Source organism: Diabrotica undecimpunctata, chromosome 8 (genome assembly GCF_040954645.1).
Source record: "Diabrotica undecimpunctata isolate CICGRU chromosome 8, icDiaUnde3, whole genome shotgun sequence".
In the NCBI taxonomy this organism is placed as follows: domain Eukaryota; kingdom Metazoa; phylum Arthropoda; class Insecta; order Coleoptera; family Chrysomelidae; genus Diabrotica; species Diabrotica undecimpunctata.
In genome coordinates this window covers 30,261,225-30,277,933 of record NC_092810.1, presented here as the reverse complement: position 1 = coordinate 30,277,933, position 16,709 = coordinate 30,261,225, and the positions used below count along the sequence as shown (strand labels likewise).

At 33.2% G+C, this 16,709-nt stretch overlaps 1 protein-coding gene across 1 annotated transcript; it reads right to left on the bottom strand.

Moving 5' to 3' along the window:
- Positions 1-890: 890 nt before the first annotated feature.
- LOC140447371 (uncharacterized) lies at positions 891-16,709 on the bottom strand. Its single transcript, XM_072539982.1, has 4 exons — positions 16,596-16,709; positions 11,925-12,908; positions 7,453-7,776; positions 891-987 (listed from the first exon to the last, which is right to left on the bottom strand). Exons 2-4 carry the CDS (start codon positions 12,895-12,897, stop codon positions 929-931), a joined length of 1,356 nt encoding a protein of 451 aa, XP_072396083.1. The 5' UTR covers positions 12,898-12,908; positions 16,596-16,709; the 3' UTR covers positions 891-928.

Sequence of the window (16,709 nt, the reverse complement as noted above, 5' to 3'; positions counted from 1 at the left end):
AAGAACAGATAAATGAAACAGAGGAAGACCACCTACATGTAGGCAAGATGATCTTCGAAAGATGGCGAAAAATTGGATCCGTACTGCACAAGACCGTGCACTCTGGATACAAACAGGAGAAGCCTATGTCTTGCAGTGGTCTTAAAACTGGCTAATAATGATGGTGCTGACTGTTTGCTACAATTTGTAATGATGTCCCCCCGCTAAGTTCTACTTCCATCGATCGGCGATAGAGGTGGAAGACAGCCAACGGTATAAAATAGGGTATGCCGCAAAAGAGAATCACTTCTGCTAGAGTGTTGATCTATTGGTAGCTAGCTCCGAACCGATCTTAGAATGTTGATTTGAGACATACCTGTTCCTTGTCTAAGTGTTGATCAGTCACTTCCCGCTCCTTGCCGAATCGAGTGTTGATCGATCCGTCTACCTCTAACCCATCATTCCTTCTCTTCAGCCTATGTATATTATAACACCGTATTTTCGTTTCGATTTTTACGACATTAATTATATTTTATTTTTCGTAGATATTGAACAGTGGGTCATCGAGACGACGATAGTAATCCGTGGTCGCTAGTATTGACATTTAAATTATACATATTATCTAAGATATAATTGTTATTTTTTTATTATTTTATTTCGAATATATTTTTATTTAAATTAAATATGTTTTTTACTGAGTGTGCACTCTAAGAGTGCTACCTGTCACCAGTTGGAGCGATGTGCCAATTAAGTTTTCGACTGGCATGTATCTATTTTAACGGTGTTGATTTTTTGCAACTTGTTTTCTGACCACTATTTTTTCCTTGTATTTTATCCTGGTTTCAATACTGCGTTCAATGAAATTATTGTTGAATTTATCTAATACTCAAGTGTACAAATAAAAACAAAACAAGGACTGACAATTTATTTTGTGCGTACATTAGAAATATTATTTTAAAACCTTCTGTTTTTGAGTTGATCCTCTCTTACAATGTACTCGAGAATTTCCTGAAAAATAAATTATACAGTAGTTAATAACGTAGGTAGATATTTTTACTAGTTATAACATCTTTTTTATATACCTACTTTAAAAGATATTTTGTAATTCTCATTATTATAATAACAATAATTATTTTGTAAGCTGTGCATGCAATAGAGCTAATGATTTCTTTGTAAAATGACACTTCGATAGGTATATTCTGAGATAGAATTTTCTTGACGAACAGTCAGTGGCGTAACCTTACCATCTGTCCTTACAATCGTCACGTTGTAATTTGATTTTAATAAATCATTTATATAGGTACCCACAGTAACATTGCGTCCATTTTAGTTAAATATCTAATTTTCAAAAGCATAGGTATTACATATATTTATAATAAAATAATAGGTTTAAAAGATATTTATTAATAAAATTGTCCATATTTCTTGCCGTAGTTGTCTTCATAAGACGACTACGGTCTTATGAAGACGACTACGGCAACTACCTACTTCATAATACCTCTCTTCAAAAAGGGAGACAAATCGGACCCGGAAAATTACAGATGAATTAATTTATTAAACACAACACTAAAATTAACAATCAAAGTGATAACAAATAAACTGAATGAAATTATAACACTAGCAGAAGAACAACAAGGTTTCAGGAGGAAAGATCATGCACCGACGCAATATTTATAATGAGGCAAGTGCAAGAGAAATCGTTAGAATTTAACAAACCGGCACATCTATGTTTCGTGGACCTTAAGAAGGCATTTGACCGGGTCAAATTAAAAGACATTATCCACTTACTGCACGCAAGAGAAATACCTCTATAGGAATAATCAAAACGATCGAAAATATTTACCAAAACAACACAATAAAAGTAAAAGTAGAAGAAGAACTAACCGACCCTATTCAAGTTGGCACTGGGATAAGACAGGGAGATTCCCTGAGTCCTCTATTGTTTAACCTGATTATGGATGAAATAAAAAAAAAAGTAAGAACTAAAAAAGGATACCAAATGGGAGAAAAACAACTTAAAATAATCTGCTATGCAGACGACGCAATACTACTCTCTCAAAGTGAAGATGATTTACAACGTATGCTGCACCAATTTAATAGAACTGCCAGAAAATTTAACATGTTAAGTTCCCCAAAAAAGACAAAATGCATTGTTAAAACAGCAAATTTACTAAGATGTAAATTGGAGCTGGAAAGTCAGATAATAGAACAAGTGATGGAGTTTAAATATCTAGGCATCACATTATCTAGCTACGGAAAGCTCGAAACTGAAGTGGAAGATCAAGGGAATAGAGCAAACAGAACCGCAGGCTGCCTGAATGAAACAATATGGAGAAGTAAAAATATCGGGAAAGAAATGAAAGGCAGAATTTACAAAACAGTCATCAGACCAATAATGACATACGCGGCAGAAACAAGACCTGACACAGAGAGAACAAAAATGATATTAGAAAAAGCAGAGATGAAAACACTTAAAAAAATTGATGGTAAGACACTATGGGTCAGAGCTAAAAAGTACAGATATACGACGTAGATGCAAGGTGGAGAACATCAAGAACTGGATAAGAAATAGAAGAGTAGAATAGAACGCGAATGATAACAAATAGAGTAGTAAAGACGGCAAGAGACGATTCCCCAATAGGAAGACCACGAAAACGATGAAACGACGGACGACTTACTGGAGGCACATTGAAAAACAGACAGAGTCATGTATATATGATAAAAAGAAGAAGAAGATTAATAAAATTCTTTTTACGAGCTTTCGGTTCCGCAAACTTATTATAACATCATTAAAGTTTAAAGATCGTACAATAGATATTTCAATAGACAGAATAGCGAAGTTACGTAGCGCGTTTTGTCCAATATAGTTTCTTAAATAGGTTTTTATTAATTTCAGTTTCGAAAATGTCCATTCAGCACTAGTTGTAGTCACAGGTATTGTAACAAACAACATTAACCATCCGTTAGTCGCGGGGGTGTCAGACGTAAACTACGCATATATTTACGCTCATTGTACTCAACTGGCTCGGTTGGGCCTTGTCACCGCGCATGTACTTTTATATTAAGACTGAATAAGTAAACTCATCGTCTCAATTGTTTGAGATCAAATTGCCGCCGGGAATTAGTTGTTGTTACTGGATAAAGGTTATTGCTTGACGCTTGTCACCCGTGTGCCTAACTATGTTACGTTTTGATGTCAGGTACATATTTTATAATTTATTTTTCGAAATATTTATATATTATTCATATTTTTTCTTCAAAAGACAAGGTTCGTGCAACACGCAATGAACTAGATATTTTTGAGCTATTTTTGGGAATTATATTCACTTGTACGAATACCTTTATATATAAAATGGGAGAAAATTTTTTTCGTGAAAGAGATTCAAGACATACTAAAACTTTTGGAATAAAAGATTTCATTGGATTGCTTCATCTAATAAGTTCGTTGTGGTGTTCTAGAAAAGATCTCAGGGACTTATGGGATAATTCAACCGGAAAGGTCTAGAATCCTGTTATTTATCGATGAGCGAGAAGCGATTTAGATTTTTGTTGCGATGTATTCTGTTGGATAATATACACGATAGAAATCAGAGGCGAGAAATTGATAAATTAGCTCCCATCAGCGAAGTTATGACTATATTTAACAACAACTGTCAAAAATATTACACTGCTGGCAACTATAGTCGGTTCGCTATATTTACGCAGGTTTCGGATTAAAAATTTTATTGTAAGTACCCAGTTTTAATTACCTGCTCTTTGGCGAAATATCAACTGGTCAAATGAAATGAAAAATAATCCATAACTTTTTTTAATTAAATAATAATGGAAAATTCTTTTATATAATTGACAGTATAATAAGGAGAATTACTTCATTAATGGAGTCTAATGTGGCTAATATAAACCTAATAATAATTTTATATTACACTTCACACAGAAAATATGGTCTATGTATATTTGTTCCATGGAGAGAATTTCTAATGAAAAATAAAAAAATTTAACTTGCCAACCAAAATGAAAATCAGTCATTATCATCAAAAATATCATAATCGTCATCATCATCACTGTCATCACCATTAATTGTTATTATGATTGGACTTATTTCGTTTATTTTATTTTCACGAGTCCACCAATTCTCTATTAGTTTCTCGCACTTGAATATACAGTTGCACCACACTTCTGGAGTTACAATTGAAAGTGCCTTTCGACAAGTTTCCCGAACTGCGTCGTCGCTATAACCGTTAGGCCCAATATGGTTGTCATAATATTGTTTTGCTATTCCCCATATATATTCGATGGGATTAAACTGGCAATGATACGGTGGCAGACGTAAAACTTGATGACCGTAACTTTCAATAATCTGATCCACAACAAAGGTTTTTGGTTTTGCGTGGATATTTGCCAAGCGTAATAATTCTGATTTTAAAATATGTTGTGTAAATGGTATATGTTTTGTCAACCATTCTTTAATTTTATTAACAGTCCAAGAATTCGTTGGACTTTTGTTTAATACTTCAGATAAGGTGCATTGTCTAAAATAATTACGCTGGGCTCACTTAAACCTGGGAGAAGTTTTTCATGTAACCATTTTACAAACATTTCTGTGTTCATATTATCGTGATAGTCACTTGATTTTGATTTAGATAAAAATATTAAATCAGCACCTTCTATAAAACCCGATTTCCCCCCTGCATGTAAAATTGTGTGTCGCTTCCCTTCTCCATCAGTATGTTTGATGGACTTTACGTTACCATCTTGCCATATTCTCTTGGTTGCACCCCTAGGAAATATCCATGTTTCGTCTAAATATATAAAATTTGCCCTTTCTTCTTTTAATTTAGAATATTTTCTTAGAAAGTTAATTCTTTTATGCACAACAGAACTTCTTTCACAAAGGGCTTTTCTGTTATCCTCCTTTTGAAATTTGAAACCCAAATTATGTATCACTTGCCATAGACTTGTTCTGCCAATTTCGTCAAATTTTCTATCTTTTAATTCCGAGAGAAATGTATTTAAGATCACATGTTCCTTGTTGGCTCGCATTCGAGAAATGGTATCACGAATTTCAAATTTTTTTCCATCTGGAATATCTTTCGTTTTCAATGATAGGCGAGTTTTTCGGTGATCTTCTTTCGGCCGTTCATTATTGCGATTTTGTAATACTCCTCTTAGTTTGGTTTCACTAATTCCTAGAGCATCACATACGCGTTGTTGAACAGACATTACCGATTTTAAAGGACCGCCATTTTCTTTTTCATCCGTAAAATACTTATGTACACTACAAATTAGACTATCTACATCTAACACACGTCTAGGCATTTTTAAATATTTCCACCAAACATACAATATCAACACTGGCAAAGAATCAATTCAACTGCAATATTGTAACAAATTTATACCTACACTAATGTTATTTTAATGTATTTTAAAATATGACCATTAATGCAGTTTTTACCTAATTTTCTGGGAAGTCGTTTACTGCAACTGGTTATCAATAAGTCATAAGCATAATTTTGTTAATCCGAAACCCGCGTAAATATAGCGAACCGACTATATACAACAGTCGACTAACAATTACTGGCATTTGGAGGCAAGTGTTCATTTCGCCAGTACATTCTTAGTAAACCAGCTAAGTATGGTTTGAAAGTTTTTGCCTTAGTTGATAGCATACAGCCTATACTGTCAATCTGAAACCATAAGTTGGAACAAAGCCTGATTGACCTTATTTAGTAAGTAATTCGGCAGAAGATATTGTTTACGCTTGATAGAACCGATAAAATATACAAACAGGAACATTACCGGTGATAATTTGTTTACTAGGAAGAAATAACAAAAGAACTGTTACCAAGAAAAGAAAGACAACCATTGATATCCGTTTTTGGTTTTCACAATGATTGTACAATAGTATCATATTGTACTGTACCCTTAACAGTGGTTCTCTTATTATCTAGTATGACTTTTGACGATGCAATAGATAACTCCACATATGGCAAACAAAAACTAGAGATAGTCTCGTTCTATAATATAGGTAGGCGTTGATCTTGTTGATCAAATTTGTGCAAAAAATGGGTACTTTTGCTACTCTGGTTACGCTTTGCTACGCTTTTACGATATTTTGTATATAGCCGCAAATAAATTCTTTATACATTTATACGTACTATGCTACAGCGTAAGCGTTAAATAAAAAGGTGAAGAGGGTTGGTTTTTTGAAAGAGTTAACTTGGCAGCAACCGCTATACAATTTTGGCTCTTCCAAGCTAAAATTCGTAGACGTGCAAAACTATTAATAAATGCTCCAGAACCAGAGCTCCAGGATGCACCTATAGCATCGTCACGTGGGAGATGTTATGGTTGTGGATGGGGACGTGACCAAACAACCCGAAGATGGTATATAAAGTGCCGCAAGTGGGCATGAGTTGATCATTTAAAAGACATTTGTAATCAAAACCTAATAATGGACTGATAATATTTCTTGTTTTCATTTTTCTCAGATTTTTAATTGAAATGTGTATTGTTTTTAACTTTATGAATAAAAATTGGTTATTATAACCAGTATTTACTTATCTTTCATCCTATTTTATTTAAAAACATCTTTTTTGCAAAAATACGACAATTTAAAATGAGTGACGACTGTCCCCCACACGCCCAACCAAGTCATACTTAAACACGCGCCTAACGCAGGGTTAATGTAGCACATACTTTAGGAAAGCTGCGTGACATAAAATGATTCTTTATTATTAATAAATCAGCAAGTTCTTTAATGCACGACTACATTGACTTTTCTATTTCATCTCTGAAGGTGGACCGAAAACTGAGAATTTCTCTGGCAAATGATTCAGATATATCTTATTTATATAGTTCAACAAACTCTAGTACTTTATTTAATAGATGAGTATTACACTAAAATTGGAAACAATTTCATTCTTTGGTACTTTGAAAGAAAGCAATTTAATAATGTCCAATAACCATAAAATATTTTCATTTTGAACAAACTTTCTGGATTTTGGAAACGTTTATCTTCGCAAGGTTCGTCAAAATGGCCTCTTTAGACAGCTTTTTATCTTCTTCGAATAATCTTTTAAGTGAAATAGCTTAATTTATTTCACCTGATTTGCAATTTAACAAAATCGTCTTCGTTAGCGCTTTTTAAACTTCAACAAATTGAACTTTTAAAGCAAATATAGCAAATATATCCTGCTCATCTCTTAGGGTTCAATTTTTTTTACATGTTGTTGAAGTTGAAAACTCCATTTCTTTATCAGATATAAAACTTGATCCATCTTCTGATTCGATGTAATCAAAAAAGTAGATAATAGAGAAAAAGAAGACAGCTGAGGTTAGTGTCTGAAGATTAAGAACACTATAAAAAAAAATAATAACCCCACCGCAAAGAACATTGTAGACTTCAGGCAAAAAAAGAACAAACTTGCAATCATATTTGTATAATAAAAATAATAAAATAATTTTTCTGTTTACCTTTTGACGAAGGCACTCTATTTGCATAATGGTCTCCGATCGCGCAGTTCTCCTTAGAACTAGAAACACGCTCCATTGGAGTAGACACTGTAAACGGACCGATCTTCTTTTCCGCCCTTTTTATCGATATTGCTGGTTGTATAGTCAGCTGATCGTCGTTTTTTAAATACTTCGCTAAAGGTGTCCTTAGGAATTTTCTGGAGTTCTGTATCATTATTTCGACGGCTTCTTTTGTTTCTTTGGGGAATTTGATGTCTTCTGGCCTATTTACAGGCACGTCTGAGATCGACCAGCCTGTTTCTGTTCTGGACCATTCGAAGTGATCTGGAATGTGTTTTTTTGTCAAATATTAGATTTATTGGTACTTTTGAAAATAAAAAACAAGAATATTTCTCTATTACAATGGAATCTGGAGAACTCAAACTTATTTTTATCGAAAAAACCTTAGTACCACTAAATGTTCAAGCCCTAAATATGCTACATGTAAAATTGATTTAGATTTTTTAATTAACTTGAGCAAAACAATATTTTCCTACGACGTAGTTTTATCCATGATACTATGATTAAGAAGATAAGATATTGCGCATAAGTCGTGACGTAATTGGAGACTTGCACGTTCGTAATGTCAGTTTTTTGTATGTGTCAATAAATAATCTTTATTAAATAGTTTGGAGATATCCTTTTGTGTACGATTATTGTAATTATTAAACCTTTATTTAATATTATTATTTTGCTAATTAAATAATTTCATCACAGAATGCATAAAAATCCCATTTAACTTTAACAAGAATTCAAATCTGATCTCCAATGACGGCATGCGCGAACACGACCGATTTTGTGCTACGGGAAGATCCTATCTTGTTAGTCATAGTATCATGGTTTTATCCATTTAAATTTCGATCCAATAGACTACTAATCTACAACTAATCTTTTTAACTGTTTTCTCAATTTCCGAAGTGGAGATTGAAACGTTAATAAACGTATTTTAACCTTCAATTGTGGCTTATTCCCATTAAAATAGTAATTACTGGCTTAAAAGCTTTGGACAATCAATAAATCCATGTATGATCTTATGTATAAATATAGCTCCTGACATATCACGACGGTTCTTGAGTGAGGGTAAAGATAATTGGTGTTCGATACGGGAATAATCATGGTTTTCAATAGTAGTCTGGATATGGTAAGCACAATATCTCAAAAATTTATGCTGGACTCTTTCTATGGTATCAATATTATTCTGAAAATAGGGTGACCAAATAACTGAACAGTATTCCAAAATAGTTCGAACCCAGCAACAATACACTAATCTTGTTGAATCGATGGAAAAATACTTGAAATTCCTAGTAACGAAACTAAGAAGTTTAGATGTCTTTATTGAAATAGAGTTTATGTGGTCACAGAAAGTAAGCTTCTCATTAAAAATAATAGCCAAATCCCGAATAGAAGAAACCTAATTCAGTGGCTGATTATTAATAGTACAGTTTGTTTCAATTCTATTGACTTTACGAGAAACACTTATAAAAGAACTTTTTTTACATTTAAGTGGAGTTTGTTCTGATTGCACCAATTTTGTAGTCGGCGTAAGTCTTCTGCAACAAAACTTGATCTTTTAAGCTATCTATAACTTTCCAAAATTTTAAGATATCTGCCAGTATTAAACATTTGCTATTTAGGAAACAGGAAGTGATGTCGTTAACGAAGATATTAAAAAGAAGCGAAGAAGTGTCGCCTCCTTGAGGAACTATAGATATTACTAAGATACTGTCAGACAGATGACAACCTCTTTTAACTCTTTGACTTCTACCAGATGTAAAGTTTTTAATCCATTCAACAAATTTGACATGAAAGCAAACAATAATTAATTTGCCCAAAAGTATTTGGTGAACTACACGATCAAATGCTTTGGAAAAATCTGTGTATATTGTATCTACTTGTTGTAGTCTTTCATTTGAGATAATATATTAGATTGATAGCAAACCAAATTTGTTGCAGTGGATTTTTTGCTATGAAAACTATGTTGTGATCGAGATATTAAGCCTTTACATAACCAAGAAAGTTACAAAATGTCTTTCTGACCATTTTTAAATATAGGAACAACATAACTTTCTTTCTATGAAGAAGGAAACGTAGAGGTTTCCAAAGATCTATTAAACAATATAACAAACAGCATTACAAGGGTTCAGACACACTTTTTTAATAAAAAATTAGGCACTCCATCTAGGCCAGCAGTAAGCTTAATGTGCATGATCGGTGCGTGACCGATAAAAATATCGGTCATGATAATCTTAGAAGGACAAATATTTGTACTAAAGTTGCTATTTAATGGATGGATAGGTATGTAAAAGTTGTTGTTATTTGGTGAATACACAGTTTGGAAGAAGTTCATAAATAAATTAGCTATGTCTTGACCATTTGTAGCAGATTGGACCTAATAAAATTAGGAGTAAGGTAGGTTATGACTAGATCGCTTATCTTTGATATATTTCCAAAATGATTCTGGATCATTTTTTAGGCCAGTATCTATACCTTTGATATAGTTTCTGAAGCAAATTTCAGACAGTTGTTTATATTCAGCTCTTATGTGGGAAAATCTAATATAGTCATCATCAAAACGATTCATCATCAGTTGGCGCTACAGCCCTTCGTTAGCCTTGGCCTGCTTCAAAACATTCTTCCATCTTTCCCTATCGAGTGTCTGTCTTCTCCAGCCCCTCACTCCAATCTCCCTCAGATCTTGCTGTACATCGTCCAGATATCTGAGTTTAGGTCGCCCCCTTCTTCTTCTTCCGACCGGCATGTTTAGCATAGTTATTTTAGTGGGATCACTCTCATCCATCCGCATAACGTGGCCCACCCACCTTAGGCGGTTTATTTTGATGGTCTTCACAATATCTGCATCACCAAAAAGTCTATAGACTTCAAAGTTATATCGCCTTCTCCACAGACCCTGCTCGTTTACTCCGCCATATATGGTCCTCAATACTTTTCTTTCAAAGACTGAGCAGTAACTCTTCATCTCGGGTCGTCATTGCCCATGTTTCCTATCCGTATGTGAGCACTGGGCGTATTATTGTTTTATAAAGTTTGCACTTTGTTGCTATTGACATCAGAACGATTATTAGCATAAATATAGTGAGCATGTTTTTTCTCCATAGTCAGTCTTCTAAAACAAAACAAAAAACAAAATGCCGTCTATTGAACTGCTACATATTCACAGTTCTGCTCTACGGAATGGAAGCATGGACACTGACTGTTGCATCTATGAATCGGCTCGAAGCTTTCGAAATGTGGTGTTATAGGCGCATCTTACGTATATCCTGGGTTGACAGAGTTACTAATGTGGAGGTCCTGCGTAGAATGGGGAAAGAATGTGAAATTCTCATGACCGTCAAAACTAAAAAGTTGGAATATCTAGGACATGTAATGAGAAATCAAGAACGTTACGGCCTTCTACAGCTGATTCTCCAAGGGAAAGTAAATGGTAAGAGAGGACCGGGAAGAAGACGCATTTCCTGGCTTCAAAATTTACGAAAGTGGTATAACACGACTACCACTGTTCCGCGCTGCAATAAACAAAGTAAAGATAGCCGTGATGATCGCCAACATCCGGAACGGATAGGCACTTTAAGAAGAAGAAGAAGTCTTCTAAGATCAGCAGAGAACCGCTTGGGAAAAGTTGAAGTTCTATATTTCTTCAATGGCAAAAAGTAAGCAATTCCTATAGAAAGAACTTCATCGAATAATTCTGTAGCAATATCAATATCATTAACCATATATACCTGCCAGTCTATAAAAATAAGGAAGTTGTTAAGCACTATTTAATCGCCATTCCGAAAATCATAAAACAACTTATCATAAAACAACTTATTTCTATTTGTTTCTTTCACATCGAGGTTTAAGCAATATTCATAACCCACATGATGGATGCTTGGATCTACAAGGGAATCGCTTGCTTTTAAGATATTTAACTCTCTAATATTAGAAAAAACTACATTACGATTATTGGGTATATTATTATGTAGATACAATTTAAAAAAACCAAAGGCTTGAGCAATATTCACAGCTGGATCACCTACAGGACAATGCACCATCACATCAAACTCATCATCACTATTTAAGAAGTATATTGTAAATATAAACTATGCTGATGATTTATATAAAGCAGATTGCTCAATAACTAGGTGATACAAAAAACTAACCAACACTGGTGAGCAAAAAATATTAACTTAACTACCATTGATTGGAGACAAAAATTAAACGAGCTCATGAGCTATTATTAATTTAAGTAAGTCAAAAATATTGCAGTAAGACTAGGTTTAAGGCTTTTTAGATTTTACTAATACAAAGACTCTTTATGAATGCAGTTAACCAAGTCAAAGTAAATATGGTAGTCTCCAATGTGTATTAGGAAAAACAACCTGAAGAAGATAAAGAGAACCCTAGGAAGGGATAAAAATATTTTATAAATTTACCTGTATTAGTGACATCAGTCTTTGTCTCAATCTTTGGACAACTGTTCTTGACCGAATTCATCATAGCTATATAGTTTTTACTTAAATTCCTAGTTTTAGGCTCCAATTGCCGATGTATTGAATGTCTATTAATCTTTCTATTACCTATTTTATTAAGTTTTTCAGTTTGATTTCTGACAACATTCCTGTTGTTTTTTATTTTGGATTGCTCAATAACAAACGTTCCGTCAGATTTTTCACATAAAATTGGTTTAGATTTGACGAAGCTTTGAGTTTTTGTCGTTCTCTTTAGTTGTTTTTCTGTCGATACATGTGAGGTGTGCACAAATGATCGATTTCCTTGATGCAAGCACCGTCGGGTTGGAATCTTCGATGGTCTTTTCGAAACATTTCTCTTCTTATATACCTTTTCTTTTGTACCGCATATTTTTGCTTCAACTATAGGCCAGATTATACCCGTTGTACTTGTAGACTTATCAACTCTAGTACTTACATAAAAAGATTCTGATTTTTCGAAGTTTTGAAGAAGATCTTTCATAATTTTGTGATTAGGAATCACCTTGCCAAACGCCAGGTTTTTGTTTCTGTACAATGTTTGAACAGGCATATCTACGGTTGAGTTTATTTTTGACACATTTTTTGTAGACCCTGATTTCTTACCTTCAGGTCTTTTTGAATAGTTTACCATCCTCTTAGGGGTGGCGTTTTGAAAAGTTTGAATAATTTTCGGAGCTATATTCGTTTTAGGTTTAAGTGATATTTTGATCTCTTTCTCATTTTCTGGAATAATTGAATTGTTTATGTCATAATCAGATTTTATCGCATCTAGATGACTCATAATCGTTCGGAAAGATTGTTCAACGTGATGAAAGGACTTTCTTAATTGATTTCCATTCGTTTCTTTCTTTTTACGGTCAAACGGTGGCCTGTTGCTAAACTTCTGAACAACCATTCTTCTATTAACGTTATTCATAATCCAAAATACTGTAATGTAAAAGAAGAAATTAGTTTAGATGCGTAATAACAAGCCAACTGGAAAGCAAATCTTAAGGCAAGCTGCAACTGCAAATACTGCATGCTGAAGAGTGGTGTGAGGTTACTATAGACAGAGTCAGCACAGGTAGCCAGAGGCTGTCCACAGGACATTGCTTCAAAATATTTAAGTGCCATTAATAAATCAAATATTTTATTTTAATATGTGTTAATAAAGTACTTGTTCTCTTCATTGAAACGATTTCTGATAGGTTACAAATGTATTATTTTCGCGGAGTAATTAATATAAAAGAATCTTAAATCCAATTTTCTTTTTCTTTAATATGTTCTAAATTATATTTGTAGTTCTTAAAAATCTGTTTTTTTTTGTATAAATAAAGAATAGTACAATAAAAATATACCGCCTAAGATAGGTGGGCCACGTTATGCGGATGGATGAAAGTGATCCTTTTAAAATAACCATGCTAAATGGGCCGGTCGGCGGAAGAAAAAGGGGACGACCTAAACTTAGGTATCTGAACGATGTGCAGGACGATTAAATCCTTACATTACTGTGGGGTCATATATGTCCAAGCGGATTTCAAAAAATCTGCATATGTTTGTCCCCAAAACCCATGTTATTTGAACGCATCCGTATTTTTAGACATTCCTTCCTCATTACCTAGTAGTATGCAACCCACATATCACGTCTGTAACCTAGAAATTGATGTTAACTAAACACGTACAGAAAAAGTGGCTGCTCTGTTTTTTTAATCGATTATATATAATTTAAGATATATATATATATATATATATATATATATATATATATATACATATATATATATATATATATATATATATATATATATATATATATATATATATATATATATATATATATATATATATATAAAAATAAGAAAAAAGAAGTACTTGTGACTCGTTTGGAACAAATATATAACTGTTTTGGATGGGTTGGAGTCAATAATATTATTGATAATATTATTGACTCCAACCCATCCAAAACAGTTATATATATATATATATATATATATATATATATATATATATATATATATATATATATATATATATATATAAATGGGACTTTAGTAGTGTCCCAGTAGTAGTTTGTACCGGGTTGGATTTATCCCATTCGTATTGTTTGGATGGGGACTTACTATATCACGTAGACGTTTTGTAATACAAAAAGAGCTTCAAGAAGAAATTGAAAACCTCTCTAATATATCTGAAAATGAATCCGAGGAAGAACATTATGCTGCCTCAGATTCTGATGCAGTATCTGAGAATACTCCTGACCGTGTGGATGTAAACATCACTGCTTCCGACGAAGAAAGTTCTGATAACGGGGTAATATCTGAAGATGAGTCTGAAAGGAATCAATTGACTGCACAATGGATACCAAATACAAAACTTTTGTCCGAAAAAAGAAATTCCTACCCAGAGAAATGGGATAACAATATTAAATATTGATAAAGGTAATAATAATATAGATGATAATATAGATAAAGATAATATATCATGGTTATGTATTACAATAAATTACCATCTATCTCACACTACGAACCACTTTCGAATTCCCTCATAAAAAAAGCTCTTTCAATAGATCGCTGTTTACTCCTGCTATCTAAGTCCTACTATAATAACCCTGAAAGAAATGGTAATACATCAAAACCATACTACATCGATGAAGTTGTTTCTTGTTTGAAACTAACTTTTGTAATGGCAAGGACTGAGAGTTCCCATCAGTCCATCGACGAATCAATGACTAAGATCTGTCCTGAAATAGTATCTTCCCATGAAGCCAGTTAAAAGAGGTATAAAAATATGGCAACGAAGCGATTCTTTCACAGGATATATATACGATTTAAATATTTACTCGGGAAAAAAATCCACACCAACTACTGGAACTCTAGGAGAACGAATTGTTGACACTCTCGCCAGCACTATATAGTCACCAGATGTGTGTCTATGTTTTGATAGATTTTTCACTTTTAAGCTACTAAACACCCTAAATTTTCCATTTTGAAGAACCTATGTGACCAATCGATTAAACGTAGCCGGGTAATATGAAGTTTTAGTAATATCCGAAGGAATTTTAGCGACTAAATGGAAAGATACGAAAGAAGTGATGCGGATCCAATTGTCACAGTGCACCTATTGGAATTATCAACAGAAAGCTGAAAACTGGAGAAAAAGCTGAGTTCACTTGTCTAGAAGCAATTATTTTTTACAATAATTTTATGGGAGGAGTAGATCTCGCCGATCAAAGCGTTAGCACATATGATATGGAGCGAAAATCTGCGAAATGGTGGAGATAAGTTTTTTCTAGATTAGTTATGTACGCTATTGTAAATTCTTGGAAGATTTGGTTAAAAGAAATGTACAAGATAATACAAAAATTTCACTTTTGAATTTTCTGATGCCACTAGCAGAGCAGCTACTTGAATTAGGAAGATCGAAATCAAATGTAAAAAGACGAATAAGTGGCCGTTCTGGAAGAATATCTAAACGACAGAAACACATGATTAACTTTGGAGACCATTTGCCACAACAGATAGCTACTAGGAGAAGGTGCTTTAGATGTTCACAAAATAAATCAGAAACTCGAACTACGACTATTTGAACAGCATGCAATGTGCCTCTATGCAAAAATTGTTTTTTACCACAACATTCGTAAGAACTAATGTTCTTTTTGTGTAATGTACTTTTTTTATTTTGAATATAAGTTTGTTTCTTTACTGATGGGATTTATCTATCCCACCATTCAACAATAATGGGACATATATGTCCCATGTCCTTTCTAAGGATACAAGAACACGCAACAATGTAAAAAAATCAATCCTTTGTTAGGTCTTGATGTATTAACGAATATCATTAAAGTCATTTTAAACAGTTTTATTTAGCTACAATGAAATCAGCAATGAAAGAGTTAAGGGAGCTTAGAGTAAGTGGATGGAGAAGACTGACACTCGACAGGGAAGGATGGAAAAATGTTTTGAGGCAGGCCAGGACTCACGAAGCGCCAACTGATAATGATCACAATAGAAATAGTGTGATCATTCTCACCCTGCAAGATCAATCTCACCCCTTTATAAAAATTCGAAAAACTGTTTGACCGAATTAGTCAGGCTTGAGATTGATTATTGCTATAAAATCATCATGATCAATCTCATCCCATTCACGGGTCTAATATTTATCACCGTTCTTTTTATAAGATAAGTTAATTTTCTTAACAATTATAACAAAACTGTGTTAAATAATTACTCTTTAGATATTAATATAATACGTGAAGTGTTTAGAGAGAGTACAAATACAAAAATGTTTAATATATAAAAAAATAAAGTTAAAATTGATCAATCTCACCCCATTTAACGGTAAATCAAATAGAAATAAAGATTCCAACACAAAAACTTACAAAACCAGAATAAAACTACTGAGGGAGGCATTATCATAAACGTTATAGAATAGCTAAAGCCAATATCTTACTAAGAAATAAAGAAAACTCCGAAAACTATAAAATTAACAATTACAGCAACTGGAAATAATTCACGCCATAACACAATAAACCTTTCATTAAAATCTACACAAGGAATCATGCAGTCGTGTTTCGTTAAAGAATAAGAAGACCGTAAAAGCTTTTCTAAAACTAACTATAGTGGGTATTGTACTTACCTTTTTATAAATCTAATTCCTTTATTGGGTAATTTAAATAATATATAAATTACTATAATAAAACACTAAGTAAAATGCCATCCTCAGTTTGACAAACGTCAAGTCTACTAATGT